The sequence below is a fragment of the Xylocopa sonorina genome, chromosome 18, assembly GCF_050948175.1.
Source record: "Xylocopa sonorina isolate GNS202 chromosome 18, iyXylSono1_principal, whole genome shotgun sequence".
Classification (NCBI taxonomy): Eukaryota; Metazoa; Arthropoda; class Insecta; order Hymenoptera; family Apidae; genus Xylocopa; species Xylocopa sonorina.
In genome coordinates, this window is record NC_135210.1 from 3,388,126 (window position 1) to 3,404,994 (window position 16,869).

The 16,869-nt window shown below is 43.7% G+C and overlaps 2 protein-coding genes and 1 long non-coding RNA gene across 5 annotated transcripts in view; all 3 read right to left on the reverse strand.

The window, feature by feature from the left end:
- Positions 1-12,894, reverse strand: part of Ftz-f1 (ftz transcription factor 1) — a 54,305-nt gene extending 41,411 nt beyond the window's left edge. The window contains exons 1-2 of one of the 3 annotated variants that reach the window (XM_076908282.1): positions 12,182-12,894; positions 11,572-12,139 (exon numbers count right to left, since the gene is read on the reverse strand). In XM_076908282.1, coding sequence (XP_076764397.1) covers positions 11,572-11,923 — 352 coding nt within the window. In that variant the 5' untranslated portion in view covers positions 11,924-12,139; positions 12,182-12,894. Of the gene's footprint in view, positions 1-11,571 lie in introns of all 3 variants that reach the window. The other 2 variants (XM_076908283.1, XM_076908281.1) reach the window with 2 other exon arrangements.
- Positions 12,895-13,349: 455 nt separating this feature from the next.
- On the reverse strand, positions 13,350-13,917 carry LOC143431541 (uncharacterized). The gene is made up of 2 exons (XR_013102720.1): positions 13,717-13,917; positions 13,350-13,636 (listed from the first exon to the last, which is right to left on the reverse strand). It is a non-coding gene; the product is annotated as an uncharacterized LOC143431541 (long non-coding RNA).
- A 45-nt stretch (positions 13,918-13,962) lies between these two features.
- On the reverse strand, positions 13,963-16,303 carry Mcad (Medium-chain acyl-CoA dehydrogenase). Its single transcript, XM_076908360.1, has 10 exons — positions 16,247-16,303; positions 16,008-16,086; positions 15,745-15,912; positions 15,566-15,666; positions 15,423-15,503; positions 15,218-15,348; positions 15,037-15,145; positions 14,805-14,945; positions 14,450-14,725; positions 13,963-14,370 (listed from the first exon to the last, which is right to left on the reverse strand). Exons 1-10 carry the CDS (start codon positions 16,259-16,261, stop codon positions 14,218-14,220), a joined length of 1,254 nt encoding a protein of 417 aa, XP_076764475.1. The 5' UTR covers positions 16,262-16,303; the 3' UTR covers positions 13,963-14,217.
- Between the last annotated feature and the right edge of the window lie 566 nt (positions 16,304-16,869).

Here is a 16,869-nt window from a genome sequence, read left to right on the forward strand (position 1 = left end):
GACACGGTTTCGATGCTAGAGCCGGACCTTGAGCCCGATCGCTTCGATCCATTTTGGAGATATCGCACGCTTCTGAACAGGCTGATTGCCCCACGGTACACCGTCGCAAAAACCCGCGTCGATACACGTTTCTTTATTCCCGCGACGGTGTCCGAGCTCACCGCGGTAATCGCGACAATTTCACGAAACAACTGCGTGACAAAATTGCGCGAGGGGTGGGGGGCAAAAAAAAAGGGGGCGAGAGACGAAGAAAAGATGGAATTAAGTCGTTCGAAAGTGGGATAACACGTAAGAGCGTGGAAAATGAATTTCTTTCGCGGAATTAAAAACCGTCGAAGGTCTACGAGATGCAATGATCTGTGGACGCGATTGATAAGTAACAGAAAATCTCAGTCGCTCGTACCACGGAACCGATTCGCATGGCGCCTCAGCTCTATCCTGAGCTATCTATCTTAAGCCTCCCATTTAAATATAGACCTCGATGTTCCATAGTCAATCGTCGTCTCCAGGTTCGAAAAATCGCGAAGTCACGAAATCGATGCCAGAACGGGGTCATCGTGGACACGCTATCAAATCGAATAAACGCACCAGGGACGCTAGACGATATTCTAAAAGCCAAATCCGCCAGATTTTGCAGACCTTTATAAATGTTGGAGAACCTTACAACGATATCACGTAGATAGTATAAAAATCCAGTTTACTTCAAAATAGCATATACATAGATATCGAGTAAAAAGATACAACTATCCACTGGTAACGCAGAGGGTGTAGAAAGAGGGGAGAAAACAGAGAGAGATAGAGACAGAAAGACGAAGAAGAAACGAAAAGGACTCGCATGAGTCTGCAACGGCTGACTTATTATAACGCCGGTATTGAGATTAAGTTTATTTAACAACGAGAATGCCATGACACACTAACCAAGTGGTCGAGACCCACTTAAGCTACCGGGTGACCTCCATCGAAATGAAATGGATGGGGTGATAGTGCGTGGTGTATTTTAAGCATGGCATACGCAACGCTCACGGAAAGCATCCCGACGCGAGGTCTTCCGCGCGCGGGTGTCCTTCGATTTTCAAACGGGAAGACCATTAATTGATTGCACGCCGGTACGAGCCACGGCACTGCGATTCGCGTTGGACCTTCGAGGAAACGAGTGTGTTTGCACGCGACGCGAGTAGCGAACGTACACCGTCGATGCATCTATTCAACGAACGCGTTCTTAACTTGGCGAACGTTCGCCAACGAACAGCTTCAAAAAATTACAGCCTACTTGGTATTCTCTTTCGAGGAAGCGGCAGACAAATGAAGGATGAGTCGAAACGAAGGTGAAAGAAGGAAAAGCGTACCGTCAATTAAAAGACAATGCGACTTTTACGAGGTAGGATTATGGCTTTGGGTAACGTGCGGTTTCACTTTCGCGTGACACGAAATTCGTTTAACCCGAAAATTGCTCGCGGTTTGTACCGAGGATCTTTGGAACGAGAAAGTGCCGATAGTTTCGCTATTTGAAGGCCCGAGGATATTACGATAAATTTCTGTTTTACGTAACCGGCTCCGGGAAGTCACGTATTGTCAAATATACCAGGAGAGCCTGGTACCCGGCTCGGTTAAAACGGACGACGATGAAAGTTGCGTTGCCCAAGATAAACGCGGCACGGCGTTCAAACGTTCCTGGCCCGGTATATTCTTCAAAATCCGAAATTTACATAATATCAAACGTTACGACACTTTGTTCGTTTTAACACCGTTTCGTACATTTTACTTAATCGGGGGATAAAAACTCGTTCGGTTATGCGAGTGAAATTGCCCGTTTCACAACTGAACTCAATTATTGGACGATTCGATTCACTTCGAGAAAAAGAAGTGAAAGAAAAAAAAAGAAGAAGGAAACAAAATTACACCAAAAGGGGAACAAGAGAACGAGAGAGTCGTATAAGAACCCCTGCCCCTCCTTTGGTCCGAGTGGAAAATCTGAAGGGAAAAAAAAACCGTTTGGGATCCTTAGATACGGTGTCGCGAGGCACATTAGCTAACCAGGTACGTATACATTTCTTACGCAAACTAGCGAAAGTAGGCGGGTGCGAGAGCCGCTCGGCAACGGAGAGAGACCAGTCAGCCAGTCAGACGACCAGCCACACACGTAGCGTGTACACACGCGGCGAGAGATACGTGAGAGCGCGCGTGTATACGTTTTCGAGCCGGTCGGGTTGGGAAAAGGGTTGCGAAAGCCTGCCGAAAGCGCCTCCTTCGCGCCGAAAGCGAGAGTGGAGAAGGCCTGGGCCGAGTCACGAAACGGGCTGCCGGAGACATATCTGGGGCCCGTACGTTCCCAACCAGGCCTTAATTAACACGTGCTCGACTACGTGAGTTATTTATACCGCGAGCGATCGAAAGGAACCGTATAATTGCCGCGTGTCCCCCGTCCCCAGGGATTTTTCATTTCTTCGACTGACCTGACGTTACTCTAACATCGCTCGTTTCTTTAATTCTCACTATTCTTTCTAAAAATCTTCGCGAGTTTCCAAAAATAATCCGATTCATTTGATTGAGCTGTTTTATAGATGTGGCGGAGGGTTAATAGTTAAACTGCGGAGAGAAGAACTATTGTAATCTGTCCCGAACAAATATAGAACGCGTGATGGTAAAAATGGAACGAATGGTCTGAAAAAAAAAAAGAAGAGGAATTCTTCGAACGAAAATATTTCTATGGCTTCCAATTATTACTGGCGCGAGAATATTGCAAGACAAGTCCAGCAGGAAACGTACCGAGGGAATTAACTGAAAGGGAATGAGCCTTAATGCGAGCTCGTTAAGCGTGGGACGCCGGGAAGACGCTTTTTATCTCCGTTTTTTTCTCTCTCGATCCGCCGGTGCGAAAGGAAAGTTCGAGAGAGGACGGTTGGCATTGAAACCGGGCACAAGGAAGAGAACACGCTTAGGCTGGAGAGGATATGTAGCGCGGTTTAGATCGTGGACCATGACCAAGTGATAGTGACTTCACAAATCAGCTGGCGCGCTGGCTCAATGAGGTTACGACGCATTTAAATGCGCTCTGTTTTATGACGGTTGCGCGGAAACTGCCCCGCTACGTAGTCGGAGACTGTTCCCGTAGTCTTTTCACGTAGCCACAGCGATTCGCTTGCATAAATCATTAGAAAGTTATTGAAACGTGTTTGGACGCGAATTCACGCGACGACCACCAACGTGTTACGATCATTTTGTAACGCGTGCCGTTCGTTTCATTTGTAAACGGGTGCGAGGGAGACGAGGATTGCGCAAGCCGTAGCAAACCGTTGTAACTCGAGCGAGCCTGAGAAATCCACAGGTGACAAAAAGCTAACGTTTCTTCGCGCGTTTCTAACCGCTCCTCTAATCCATCAAGCTCCGTTCAACTTCCCACGCGAAAGAAAAGAAAGTTTGTTTTAGCCGATTCGTTCTTCCTCCAATTGATACCGACTCGGAACCATGCCTAACGATCATCTGATTCACTTTTTACCATTTTAATCTCGTTTCGTTCTCCCCTAAATGACGAAAACCTAAATACGTCGGAGCTTGCATTCACAGTCGACCAAAACAGAACTGTGATGCTTAAAAAGAATTGCAGAAGCGTTGCACGCGGTACGACGCAGCGTATCAGACGTTTTTTTTTTTTTTCAGGGGCCACCGTTTTACCCGTCGCATCTCGCCCAACCTTTATTCCGAACGGCACCCTGCATTTGCATGCGCCGCATAACGATTGCACCGATATATCTCGTGAAGATAAAAAGCGTCCCGTCCTTGTTGGATTCGCGCATACAACGCGGGACGACGCTTGCGCTCGAGCGCGCGCGGGAGAGGTGCGAGAAGGCGCTGCGTCCACGTATACACGCGACTGAGGGAGTTGGACGTATGGAGGGCGGGAGGGAGGGAGGGATAGTGGGGAAGGGTGAGCCCGGTGGGAGGCAAGGATTCGTGTCATTGTCAGTGGGTAATCAGGTCAGTGGGCCAGTGGGACGACCACTTTCAATTTCAGTCCTTCTAGCCGCGCAACTCGCCGTGCCGCGCGCGTCGCGCGTTATCTCGCGCTCTCACTCTCTCCGTCTTCCTCTTTCTCCCTGCAGCCGCGAAGTGTTCGTCTCTGAACTACCGTACCAGCTCGCCGCCATCCGTTATCCGCTGCTCTATTCGTTTGTACCGTGTGAGACACACTGGCGAGTCCTAAGAGCGCACCAGGTCCCCAACGGAGAAGGTGAGAAAGGGGGATGACGAGGTGAAAAAAAATCTCTAAATCGTGAAAAGACAAGGAGAAACATGGTGTGAAAAAAAAGGAGAAAGGGGAAGTCTCGACACGCACCAATCACGCCACACACGTCCGATCGCGAACGTGTAACAAGCGCTACACGATTTAACGAAAAGAAGCGAGAGAGTAACGATAGGGAGAGTGACAGGATGGCGGTATGCGGGACAAGGGGCGAGGGGAAGGATGATGCACGCGCGTTTGCGCTAGCTCACTCGCTCGGCAGCGCTCGCTTGCTCTCTCGCATGGACGTCGGGAAAGATAGCAGAAAGTAGGACGCGTATTAAAAACCACAGACCGTGTCCCGTGGCGTCACTTCTCGTGCCTAGCCGCGGCGCGTCGGTATTACCCAATCGAATTCATCATAACTGGCACGAGAAACGTATACGAGCGAGCAAACGAACGGACGAGCAAGCGGATCAACGGAGAGACGCGTAGAGTCCTGAACGGATTGTCGAATAGAAAGATGGAAAGGGAAAGGGGGAATTATAGGATGTAAAAGAGAGAGGCAATTTCGATGTTGAACACGATCAGCGCCATGGCGCGGAGATCGGTGGAAACACCGGCACCTAGCTTCTTTCGATCTACGATAAGACTTTCGATTTCGATACCTCAATTCAGGGATCTGCGTTACGCCAAGGCAAAGTAGTACGACGAATCCTTTTCTTCTTCTTTTCACCGTCCAGCCGAGGAGAAGAAACGAACTACTTCCTGTCATTATTGCATTCCTGAGCGAAATTTTTCACGCACGAGTTCCAGAGAAATATTACCCGAGCGCTAAATTTAGCAGCTGATCAAGAACGAGAGTAACGCCGTGTCGCGGCGATCGCGAGAGTTATAAAAGCTACGAGCGCGCCTTTTCCGCTCCAATCGATGATCCTTAATTACGTTCGAAAATGAAACCGACGCCAAAGTATCGCGCGACGGTTAAATGAATTTTCTCGCGGAACTAGGTCGTACCCTTGAAGGGTTACCCGTGAAAGCTCGAAGAATGTTCGCATCGACTGTACACAGTCGATCGAACATTCTTTAACTACAGTCAAATTAGACTTTGATCTGTAAATACAACCAACCATACCTATTCACCAAATCGTTGCCTATGAATCATCGAGAAATGAAAAAAGTTCCGCGTCAAACGAGATTGGCGTAATGAAAGTAATCGATCAAGGAAAAGGGAAACGTTCTCGTTAGCGTGTCGAACGCTGGCAAGTCTAAGGAACGATACAGATAGAGGTAAAAAAATTTGATAAACCTTCTTTTTGTTCGGTTGATACGATTACACCAGCTTGTTCAATGCGCATGGCTGAATAAATCGAACGTTTCCGCGACGCTAAACATTTTCACGCCCCGGCCACTTTGAATGTCGCGCGCATGCGTCCGGCAGAACGGATAGCAATTCTTATATGCGATCCTTTGGGCAAGCTTTTAGATGTTGATACCATTCAGAGGGCGCCACAAGTTAGGAGAAGCAATTTGGCGATGCGAGATACGCATATATGGTCTACTTTTCAAAGTCGATGCGCGTAGATGCGGCTCGGGCGCGCATTCAAATACATGTCGTTATGCATTTGCAAGTACAATGCAATTATGCAAGCGAGCTACACGCAATTATATGTACTCCCAATAAATCGGTAATAACGGAATAATAGCCGTTACTAACCGAATGGGAATGCGAGCTGGGGTATTTCCAGCAACACACAATACACAAATCACCATTTTAATTAGATGTTACAGAATAACTAATGCACGAACGATGATATTTCTATGCGTAAAAAGTTGTTTTATCCTAGTCACCAAGAACGACACATCGTAAATCACTGTTCCCTGATATATTTTATTTACGTAGTTCTTCCATTTGTTTCTATAAGGGGGAGAAGAGGAGCGAATCTAGTTTAGTTAAAGAAAGTACAGTCCTTCCAAATTTAGTTCTAAAATTGTATCGCTGGAATTGGCTTATAATGTAGCGTAATCACCGGCGTGTCTATACCGGTGCTTTAGCCCGCTGGGAACGTTGAATAATAATTATTGTTGTTGGCTCGGGTTGGTGTTATTGAGTTATTCCAATGCGAGTTTATCAAAGTGGGTCAAGCGATTCAATAGCGACCGCCGTGGAGGAGAAACGACCCATCGTCTTAACGTGGCGTGGGAGTGTACCACGTATAGCAGTACAATGTTGTACACACGACAAAACACACACCGGTAGACGCTACCGAATTGGTGCATGTAAAAGCTGCCAAAAAGGTGCCAATCTCGACAGAAAGACACAGTGCAAAACTAGCTTTAATCTATCTCTTATTAACTCTACGACCTAACTGGCGATATTTCTGCAATTTTCGAAGAAGAATGTGTCTCTTTTTCAGAAGCAGGTCATTTCAACAAGTACTTACTCTCGTATGCGGAACAGCGCGGAACGGGAAACGTCGAAACTGGACTCGCGAAACTAACATTCGTTACCTATTTGCATGGGACAGCGTGGCAAACAAACGTCGATTCGTAGCTTCATACTTGTGTATATGAATCTCGAGTAGAAACGATCGGGACAGCCGACGGTCTCTCCGCACACATTTTCTCCTCGCATTACAAAGCTCGCTAATGACTCACTCCTTCCACCTTTCGATATCGCGCGCTTATTATCCGCCGTCGATTATAATAAATCCGGCTGCGATCACTGGAACAGAATCGTAATTGTCGATCGAGATATTTTCGCGCGACGGGGCTAAGCATCCTTGCGAGATTCCTCGCAGGTAGTCGAAGGGTAATTATCCTGTTTCGCGTTGGCAGGCAGGCGCGTCGACGGGCCAGCCATAAATTCCCGTAGGAAAAGCGACGAAAGCGGATTTTCTTCGCTCCCGGTGAGAGTTGGGACAACAGTGTCAACGGTTGCACAATACGGACAATGGCGAGAGGCGGAGATGACTGTACCACCTTTCGTCTGACTGACAATAAACAAACTAAGAGGATCCGACTGAGACGTCACTGCGAAACAAGTGTCAACAGATAGTTAAATAGAGAAAAGACTCGGAGCCTCGTGGCACAGCCTGCGAGAGAGGCGGGGAAAATGAAAAGGGTCGCGTGCCTTTTGTTGGACAGCTACACCCGGAGTCATCGAGCAATATTGAAAAAGGAACACAAGTGTACATAAAGCGAATCTCTATAGCGTTGTTTAAATGTTTGACTCCTTAATTCTCTCCAAAAAGCGCGTAAAAAATTGTTAGGATTACGCAACGTCTCGTACGCCGGTTCTAGCTTGGCAGAAACAAGTACCCGAGGCGGTTGCAAAAAGGGTAGTACCTAAAGAATATGTAAAGTAGGTTAAACGATGTATCGAAGACGCAGCCTTGAATATTCATGAATACTGAACAACTTTTTCGGAATGGTATCACATTTAAATTCCTCTCGTAGGTACCGCCACTCTATTTGTAATTGTGCCCTTTGCACTTTGCACAACGGACACGCGTCCCTCGTGGTCATCTTTCGCGAGAAACGTTTCCTGCGTGCCAAAAACAAACAGCATTCTCTATCAGAGGAAAGCGGGGGTCGAGGGTAACTCGCACCTGTGCTTCCCGCTGCACGCTTTACGCATCTGAACCTGACTAAGGGGATAATCGTGATTTACGGCGAGCAAACAGCGGACCCGACCCCTGAGACACGCAACAAGTGCATTTAGACGCAGCAGGTAGATGTTGACGTGCCCCATTGTCGAGAAGGGTGTATACATCCCCCAGAAGAACGACCCCATCCACTCGGCCAGGGATTGCGACGAATTCGTGCCAGCCACGCGCCGCCACGCTTACGAAAATCCGGGAAACCTGCGTCCCTTTCGCAGGATCTCTCAGTCGGGTCGGCGTGGTAAAAGTAAAAGTCGCAATCGAGCTTTACAGGGCTAATATTTTACTTTTACTCGAAAGGGGATAACGGAGGATCACGATCGACAGAAGACGCAATATATCATCGAGAGGTGCTCTCTGTTCGATGTGAAATACGATCATTATGAAGCTACGAAAATTATTCCCTTTATCCGATACACGAATGGTACGTTTAATGATCGTTCTTGATTGAAGAGAAAGGAAGAGCTATAAGACGGCTGTGACTCTTTAGATCCAGTTGCAAAATGGTATGCATCTGAAGTGAAACGAATCGAGCTCCGTTTACTCAATTCTAAAGCTTTCTTATCGAGGTATGCAATGTCGCAATGTATGATAGTTCCGTTTGAATATTTACTCTCTCCTTAGTGCGATGCATTTAAAAACATAATTGCTTAAAGCATAAATTACCAGCTATGAAACATCATGTAAATCTTTTCCAACGTTAACAGTATCTTTAACGATAATAGATATAAAAGTTCAGTATCTTACATAAAAGTTTCGTGTCACCCAAGCCTCTCGTTGTCGGAGTGTATCATCAGAATCCGGATGAAAGTAAAAGTACATAGACCGGGAACGAGTAAAAGTATGTGTCGCGGCCTGATCGCGTGAAATGCGAACGTGGAAGGAGGACGCGACTTGTAAACGCGTTTTTCCGACCTTTAAAATCGTGCAAACGCATTTCTAAAGTGGCACCGCAATGTTTGTCGGATGCTTTCACCGATGTCGAAGCATCGTGAACCGATGTGACGTAACCAGCATCGCTGGGACGCGTTCCTGTCATAACATAGATCCATTTTTAATCGACGCCAACCAGTTTTGCGTCGATTACCCCATTGAATTGGACGAATTACAAGATCGATTATAAAAGACGGCGAAAAGTACGCGCGGGAATTAAAAGAAAAGAGGGCACAACAGTTGCGCTATCAAATCTCAACAACTGAATCGGAACGATACTTCCGGTTGATAATTTCGTGTCATTTCCTACATTATCTGGTGCACCACTAATTTCGCAAACGATGCCATCTATCGCGAGTCCAGCTACAATTTATCTTCTCGTTCTGTGCAATCGGAAGAGAGGAAGGAAATTGAAAATTAGTTTGATAATTGATTTCTCATTCCTAAAATAACGTGTAGACTTCGTGAGATCGATGAAACGATATATGTAGATTTGAGAAAGCGAACATCGGCAAATATGGCCGAGATCGGGAAGTTCGAAACTTAGGTTTCGAAACGGAGTGTTGCTCAATTTACGGTAGCGATAATTTATATAAAAGATTGATACGTGCTCCTACCGTAAATATAAGCAAGACTTCTTGACACGGTCGTGCCTCTGAAAAAGGCTCGGCCGGGGGTTGAAGCGTTTCAACTACTCTTTCCATTCTTCTCGGGTGCTCCATGACCAGGCTCGGGCCTGTATTGCGGACGAATTGCCACGCTCGAGTGGATTTAACACCGGCTGCGCAAGTACCAGCAGCAGTTCAGAAACGGGAGCATTAATTGTAAACGCGGCTAAAGGGGACGGCGCAGGAGATGGCGGAGAGGTGTGCAACGAACGAACAAACAAAACAAAAAACTGCCACGACAAAAAAAAAAGAAACGACCAAGAGAAGAAAAAGGAACGCAAAAGAAACGAAATGGAACGTGTGATCACGGATCGAGAAAATAGAGTGCGAACTGCCCTTGACGCGGATGAGGAGCAGCCTATATCTTTGTAACGAGCCCGCGTAATCGCGCAATGCCACAATGCAGCTAATTATCTGCATTAATGCTGGCGAGAGCCATGAATATTCATACTTGACATCTTTATCGACGAGCAGTGGGAAATTGGAGTCGTTATACGTAAGGTGGCCGAGGGGTGTGAGGAGGGGGGGATGCTTTTTAACCTACCTTCCCTCGAATCGATACCCGTATCACGATCAAGGAAATTAAAGGTTCTCTTCCAATGCCGTACAGGACGAGAACCGAGATTCAACGATAAAAAAAACCGTTGAAGAAAAAGAGAAAAGTGTTTTAGCGTTCGTGTAGTAGAAACGGCTGCCTTCGTGGCAAAACGACTTACTTGTTTACCGAGTAATTAGATATTCCTGTCAGCCGGAGCACTTTGACACGGATTCGCGAATGTCCAACGATGCAAGTAACAAATGTCCTGGCTGCTTACTAATCTCCTGATGAACCGCGAGGTTATGTTCGTCTCGAACTAGCGAGCACAGACGAAAGGAGACAGAAGTGAACAGTAACATAAAAAGAGACGATCTGTCAAGAAATTAAATGAAAAAGGTAATGACGGCCAGTTGTGTACCTTCGAGAAAATTCGTTCAACAATTATTCGTGGTGCATCGCGGTCCGTGCGAAAGCAAGTCTGATGCGAGGGGGACGTGACATCGTGGACGCAAATAAAGGCGAACGAGTCCCGTTTCATCCAACTGCTGTTTCGTTTGCGAAGGGTCGACGGTGCGAGTTCATAAAGAAACGCTCGAAGGCTGTTTGTTCTAAATCTGAGACGGCTCGTTTGCATCCTCGCTACTGCAGAATTCGCCGCGAAACGCCTGTTGCGCGCGGCAGCCACGAGCGGCGTTCGAGATATCGCATAGGTCGCGTGCAACCCTCGATTCTGTGGATGAGACTAATAGAATTTTCATCGCGCGCCAAGAAATTATGCGTACACTACCTGAACGTGCTATTTCATTTCAACTTCGATATATTTTCCTGCTGTTTTGCCCCTAGCATTGCTTCCAAGAGCTTCTCAGCAAAATCTATGTGGGGTGTACGTTGTACTGTTTTTATACATTTTCCTTATTGTATAATTGTAGAGCGCGCAATTCAAACTACGATTACGATTAAACTCGGTATCTCCAACTATTCGAGTGTAGATATTGGTATTAATAAAGATTATTATTATACAGTTTATCAGCGATTGTTAGCGTATGAGATCAGTTCATTGACGTTTCTATTACAACCTTTACAATGCATAATGCAAGATGAGAACGAATAAGATCGTGCGTATATGTATACAACTTCGAAGGTGGACCGAATCAAAAGAACGAACGAGCAAGGCGGGTACAAGCAGGCAAATTAGAGAGAAGTATCGAGGGAAAAATGGGAAGGAGCAAATGCGCGAAAGTAAAAGCGAGAAGCAGGCAACCTGCAAACGTTGGCAAGAAAAGGAAAGTTTCAAAGGACGAAAGGTACAGTACGCATGAAGGGAGGGGAAGGGAAGTAGGGAAAGAGGGAGAAGGAGGGAGAGAAAGAAAGAGAGAGAGAGAGAGAGAGAGTCACTTTAAAAGCGAAAGCAAACAAGAGAAACTGCGAGAAAAGAGTGAGAATGAAGCACAGAGAAGGTGAAGTAGTAGAATAAAGAAGAAGGGAGAGTTTGGCAAGCGGTATACTACGACTGCAACAAAGAACATAGAAATGTGTGGTTGAGGTTACCTGATGTATCGTTCGCTGGCAGATCGGTGACCAAGTTGACCCGTGGACGCGAGTGTGATTGTTGCTGCTGCTGTTGTTGTTGTTGTTGTTGTTGTTGTTGTTGTTGTTGTTGCGGCTGTTGTTGCTGCTGCTGCTGCTGTTGTTGGACCTGTTGCTGTTGCACCTGATGAAGGGTCTGTTGTTGAGGTCCCGCCAAAGGCAGATTAGTCGCGGTGTTGTTTTCAGTTAGGATGGTCGGTACCGAGGAGGAAGAGGACGACGATGATTCCGTAAGGGCCGTCGTGGTGGTGTTCTCGAGGGCCGTGTGGCCCCCACCTTCCCCTGTCCCCGTAGCCATTCGGCCCTCGTGCATTCCAGCAGACAGACAGACGGGGGTCCCTCCTCCTGCACGTCGTCCCCGAGCGCACGCACTTCTCTCGAAACACCTACACTCTCTTACCGTGCTCTCGCTCTCTTTCTTACCCCCGTCTATCTATCTGTCTGTCTCTCTCCTTTTTTTCTCTGTCTAGCCCACAGTAACGAGCGCTCGCTCTTGTTCCTTCTTTCTTTTTCTCCCTTTCTCACTCTCCTTACCTCGCTCACTCTCACTCCCCCGCTCACTCTCACTCACTCCCTCTCTCTCTCTCTCTCTCTCTCTCTCTCTCTCTCTCTCTCTCTCTCTCTCTCTCTCTCTCTCCTTCACTCTCCCGCTTATACGTGTTTCTCTCCCTCTATCCTTCTTTCTTCCTCCTCGTGCGCGCACGCTCTTGCTGTCCTCCTCTCTTTTTACTACTACGCTCCCCGCGCCGGCCAGCGCCGTCTGAGCGTACCGAAACTACACCGTCTCTTTCAAACTAAACATCGGTATATCACACAACAGCGACATCACACACGCCCGCGGAAAAATGAGCCCCGCGTGGATTATTAACCTCCTGTCCGCCGGCTCGAAAAAAATCGAACGTTAGACAAATGTAGGTCTGTAGGCCACTTCACTTACACTTTGCATCGGGACGGGCACTCCCTTAGTCAAGCGAGCGTCCGGCGCACCGTTGCGCTCTGACAGCACGAGTTCCAGGGCTGTGTGCTCAGCGCCGGTACCCACAGCCGATTCGCTCTACTGGTACCGCGCGCCAAAATCGCGCTTTTCGTTAACCACCTTACAATAATCCTTGCCATTGCTATACATCTATCGACGTTACTATGTTTACCCTTTCCTCGAATTCTGTAACATGACACACAACTGCTTCGACTCGATCGACGATCAGCGGCAAGTTAAAACGGTCTAGCGGTCGTGAACGTGTAGGCGTTACACATATTTCTGACATTGAAGCTCGAACAGTGAATTAAATCGTTTCGCGCATTTTCTTCTCATTCTATACAACCCATGTGGTGATTAGTAATACTTGATGATTTTTTAACAGATGATGCACAGTGTTTTTCACGTTATCAGAAAATTATCAATTTTGATTCGCCGATTTTTAGAAACATAATCTCGTTTTATCGAATTATTAATGGTATTAAATATTTTCTCAAATCTAACCAATAATCTCAACCATCGTTTAAAAGAAAAAATGAGAAGACACTACTGATTCACAGGATATAAGGTTAAAAATGTTGAATATACATGCGCAAAAGATCGATCACTTGATTCGAAGTCGAAAAAAGAATGTTTATCTTTATCTGTTTGCCGATGGTATACCGCATACAATTAAACTGGCAACGATTTAATTTGCACCCCACTTTACGATGCATAGACACAGCAGTGGATAACGAAAGGGAAAATATGAATTATACTGTGATGTCGTAAATGTCACATATTCTACGAAGAACTTGATCAGATACATCTTTACGTTCAACATACAAAGCTACGAACACCAGACTAATGTAGTGGGCTATTTACTTTTAATTATACCACATTGAAGATTAACAAAAGGGAAAGTAATTCGAAAGAAGGAACGTATCGAGCGAGGTTTTATGTGGGTACCAGGATTTACTAGCCACGGCACTGTGTTCCAATAATGTAACACGGAAAGACGCAATTTCCGAAAGATTTCCCTGTTCTCTCGTGTTTACAGGCATTTAGAATCTGCAAATTGAAAGGCTGTCAAATGCGTTGTTCACGTTATAAATGTTGTCAATGTACCACTGTCTTAAATACGACTATACCGTCTAAGTAGGTCAGGTGTCACAATATCTGGACGTCTTATTATGGGGCGCTTTTACACCAAATGTTGCATAACTCGCCACGCACGACTTCACCAAATATAACCGTGTAAAAACTATGACCTGACGGACATAATGCGATGTAATCCCTTTTCATTGTACAATACACTTGACTAACGCTTTCGGATCACGTTTGCAGCGCCACCTAACATTGCAAGGCGCTAAATATGAACTGCAAAACCATTATGCTCTATTTGCGTGCTATTTCTAAATACTAGATGGAAAAGAATAATTAAGCAGAATTAATAGATTGGATAATGCCATTTAACAACATATAAACTGTTATAAAAGATGTACAGAATAGTATAAAAATATATATAGGTGTACTCTAAATACTCATAAGCTAGAGTACTTTTTATATCATCAAAATTTCTTCAAAATAATTCTTTTCTTAAAAAGTGTTCAAAACTCTATACTGAAGTATATAAGTTCCTATTAAGGCAATTATGTAGATTTTTGTTTAGCTTTGTCTATCAGATAACGCGAGATTATAAGTCTTTGAATTTGAGCAGTGCCTTCATAAATTTGATAAATCTTTGCATCCCGCATTAACTTTTCTACAGGATATTCAGTGTTGAATCCAGCACCTCCAAAAATCTGTAAAGAATGTCGTATATGAAAACCATTATGTTTACTTTTCAAGTGAAACAAATATATATAACAGTAAATCAAATACTTGGACAGCATCTGTTGCACATTTGTTAGCTACATCGCCACCATAACATTTTGCAATGCTGGCCAACATTGTGGCTGTTGGAAGATGGTGATCGGAAGCCCAAGCTGACTTCATCCATGCAAGTCTTGCTGTATCGATACCAATTAACATATCTGCGAGCATAAATGACACAGCTTGATGTTCGATAAGTGGTTTGTTAAATGTTTTACGTTCCATTGCATACTTCGTTGCTTCATCTAACGCTCTTTGAGCTAAACCAACGGATGCAGAAGCTACCTTTAAGAAAAATAGAAAACAATATTCAGAAATGGATCAGTTTGTAACTGTTCTTCAAACAATTCCTTCTTCATCGTACCATTGGTCTAGTTTTATCAAAAGTACCCATAGCAATCTTAAATCCTTCACCCTCTTTGCCTAAAACATTTTCTTCTGGAACACGGACATCTTCAAATGTTACCATTCGAGTATCAGAAGCTCTTTGACCCATATTCATTTCCTTTTTATTAAAAGATGGACATATTTACTTAAATTTAAGCAATGAAGTAACTTAATATTAAATACGGAAATATTTCGATAATAAAATTTACTTTACGACCAGGTGTTACACCTTCACTATCACGTTCAACGATAAAAGCTGTGAAAGCTTTACCAGCTGGAACTTTTGGATCCGGATTGGACCTTGCTAATACAAAATACCTATATCGATGAAATTTTTTATATAATCAATATGAAAATGATAAAATAGTACTTCAACGATATTGTTTATACCAGTTAGCAACTCCTCCATTTGTTATCCACATTTTTGTTCCATTAATGATCCATTCATTTCCTTTTTTTTCCGCTTTTGTTTTAATGCCTGCAACATCTGATCCAGCTCCGGGTTCAGTGACACAATATGCCTACAATTTTTTTTATTGCAAAAATAATAAGTACTAAGATTATGTTTTCACAATTTTCGACTTTATTATCTTACAGCAATGATTGGTTCTTCAACAAGTCTTCCAAGGTATTTCTTGTGTTGTTCTTTTGTTCCAAAATGAATCACAGGTGATTGCTAAAAAACATTCGAGATATATCTACTTTATATTAATAGAAATAACAACTAATTGAACTTACACCTAATCCTGATCCTTCTATCGCAGTTGAGATCCCTGTGCAACCATAAGCTAATTCTTCTACAATTAAACAGCCATCAAAAGTACCCATTTCCATTCCTCCTATAACAGTACCTGACATGTATCTCAGTTATCCATAAAAATTTAACTTTTTTAAATTGTATGCATCTACAATTATACCACAATATTGAGGAATATGTTTAGTCAAAAAACCCAAACTCCATGCTTTTTTGACAATATCCCATGGATACTTTCCACTTCTATCATATTCAGCAGCTACTGGAATAATTTCTTCTTTTGTAAATTTCCGAGCTAATTCTTGCATTTCTTTCTGTGTCTCACTTAATTCTAAAGTAAATATTATAATAATGATATGATTAGAAATTACTTTATTGTTTACAATTCCTGTTCTAATACAGTTCTACTTTATTTATTGTACCAACCAAAACTACATCCTGAAGCAGAGTCAGATCTTGACGAAAATGCTCGTACTCTTCCTTTGTATGTCACATATTTCAATGCCTAACGAACATATGGCATACATTGCTTATTAAGCAGATTCAAACATTCAACAGTTGTCACATAAATGGTATACTCTCACACGATAACATTGTTCTATTATTTGTTCTAATATTTGCATTCATTATATTCCATGAAAATTTTTATCTTAAGAATTACTTACCGATCTTGGAAACATTTTAACGTTTCTTTGTTTGCACTTAAAAATTAAGAATGAACTGCGTCTACCAGAAGAATTTCACAGTACATAAATTGATGTACTGTTACTTTATAAACCTCGTTAATTTATCTATTACTTATACTAAATAATTAAAAGTACTACAAAAGTTATTTACTGAAAGTGCTGAGTAATAACAGCTAATTGTCAATATATAGAAGTTAAAAGATATTTCTGTTTAAATGACAAGGATTAAAGTACAATGTCTTATCAAAGTGGAAGAGGTAATGTCCCCTTCCATGTATAAAAAACTGTAGTATTATTTGCTGAAACGATTACACATACTAATCGAAAACACTACTACGTAGTATGAAACGTAGTTGTAAACGTGCAGACTATATAAAGTCTTAAAAAAAGTAAGGGTATGCGAATCAAGCAAGCGACCTCTTCTTGCTACTATACCGTTTTGAAAGATTTCCTTAGAATTTTATATATAGTGTATGTTTATACAATATTGAGATGACCTATTGATTATTAATGATAAATACATCGAAACATAAAAATAAACAATACTAGTTGGTTATATATTGGAATAATTATCATACGTAATTACACATTTGCAAATAAAT

Coding starts and splice junctions, on each gene's coding strand:
- Mcad (XM_076908360.1), bottom strand. Junction 15,913..16,007: donor TGCTTCAGGATGTAGTTTTG/GTTGGTACAATA, acceptor TATTTACTTTAG/AATTAAGTGAGACACAGAAA. Junction 14,726..14,804: donor TTGATAAAACTAGACCAATG/GTACGATGAAGA, acceptor TTTTTCTTAAAG/GTAGCTTCTGCATCCGTTGG.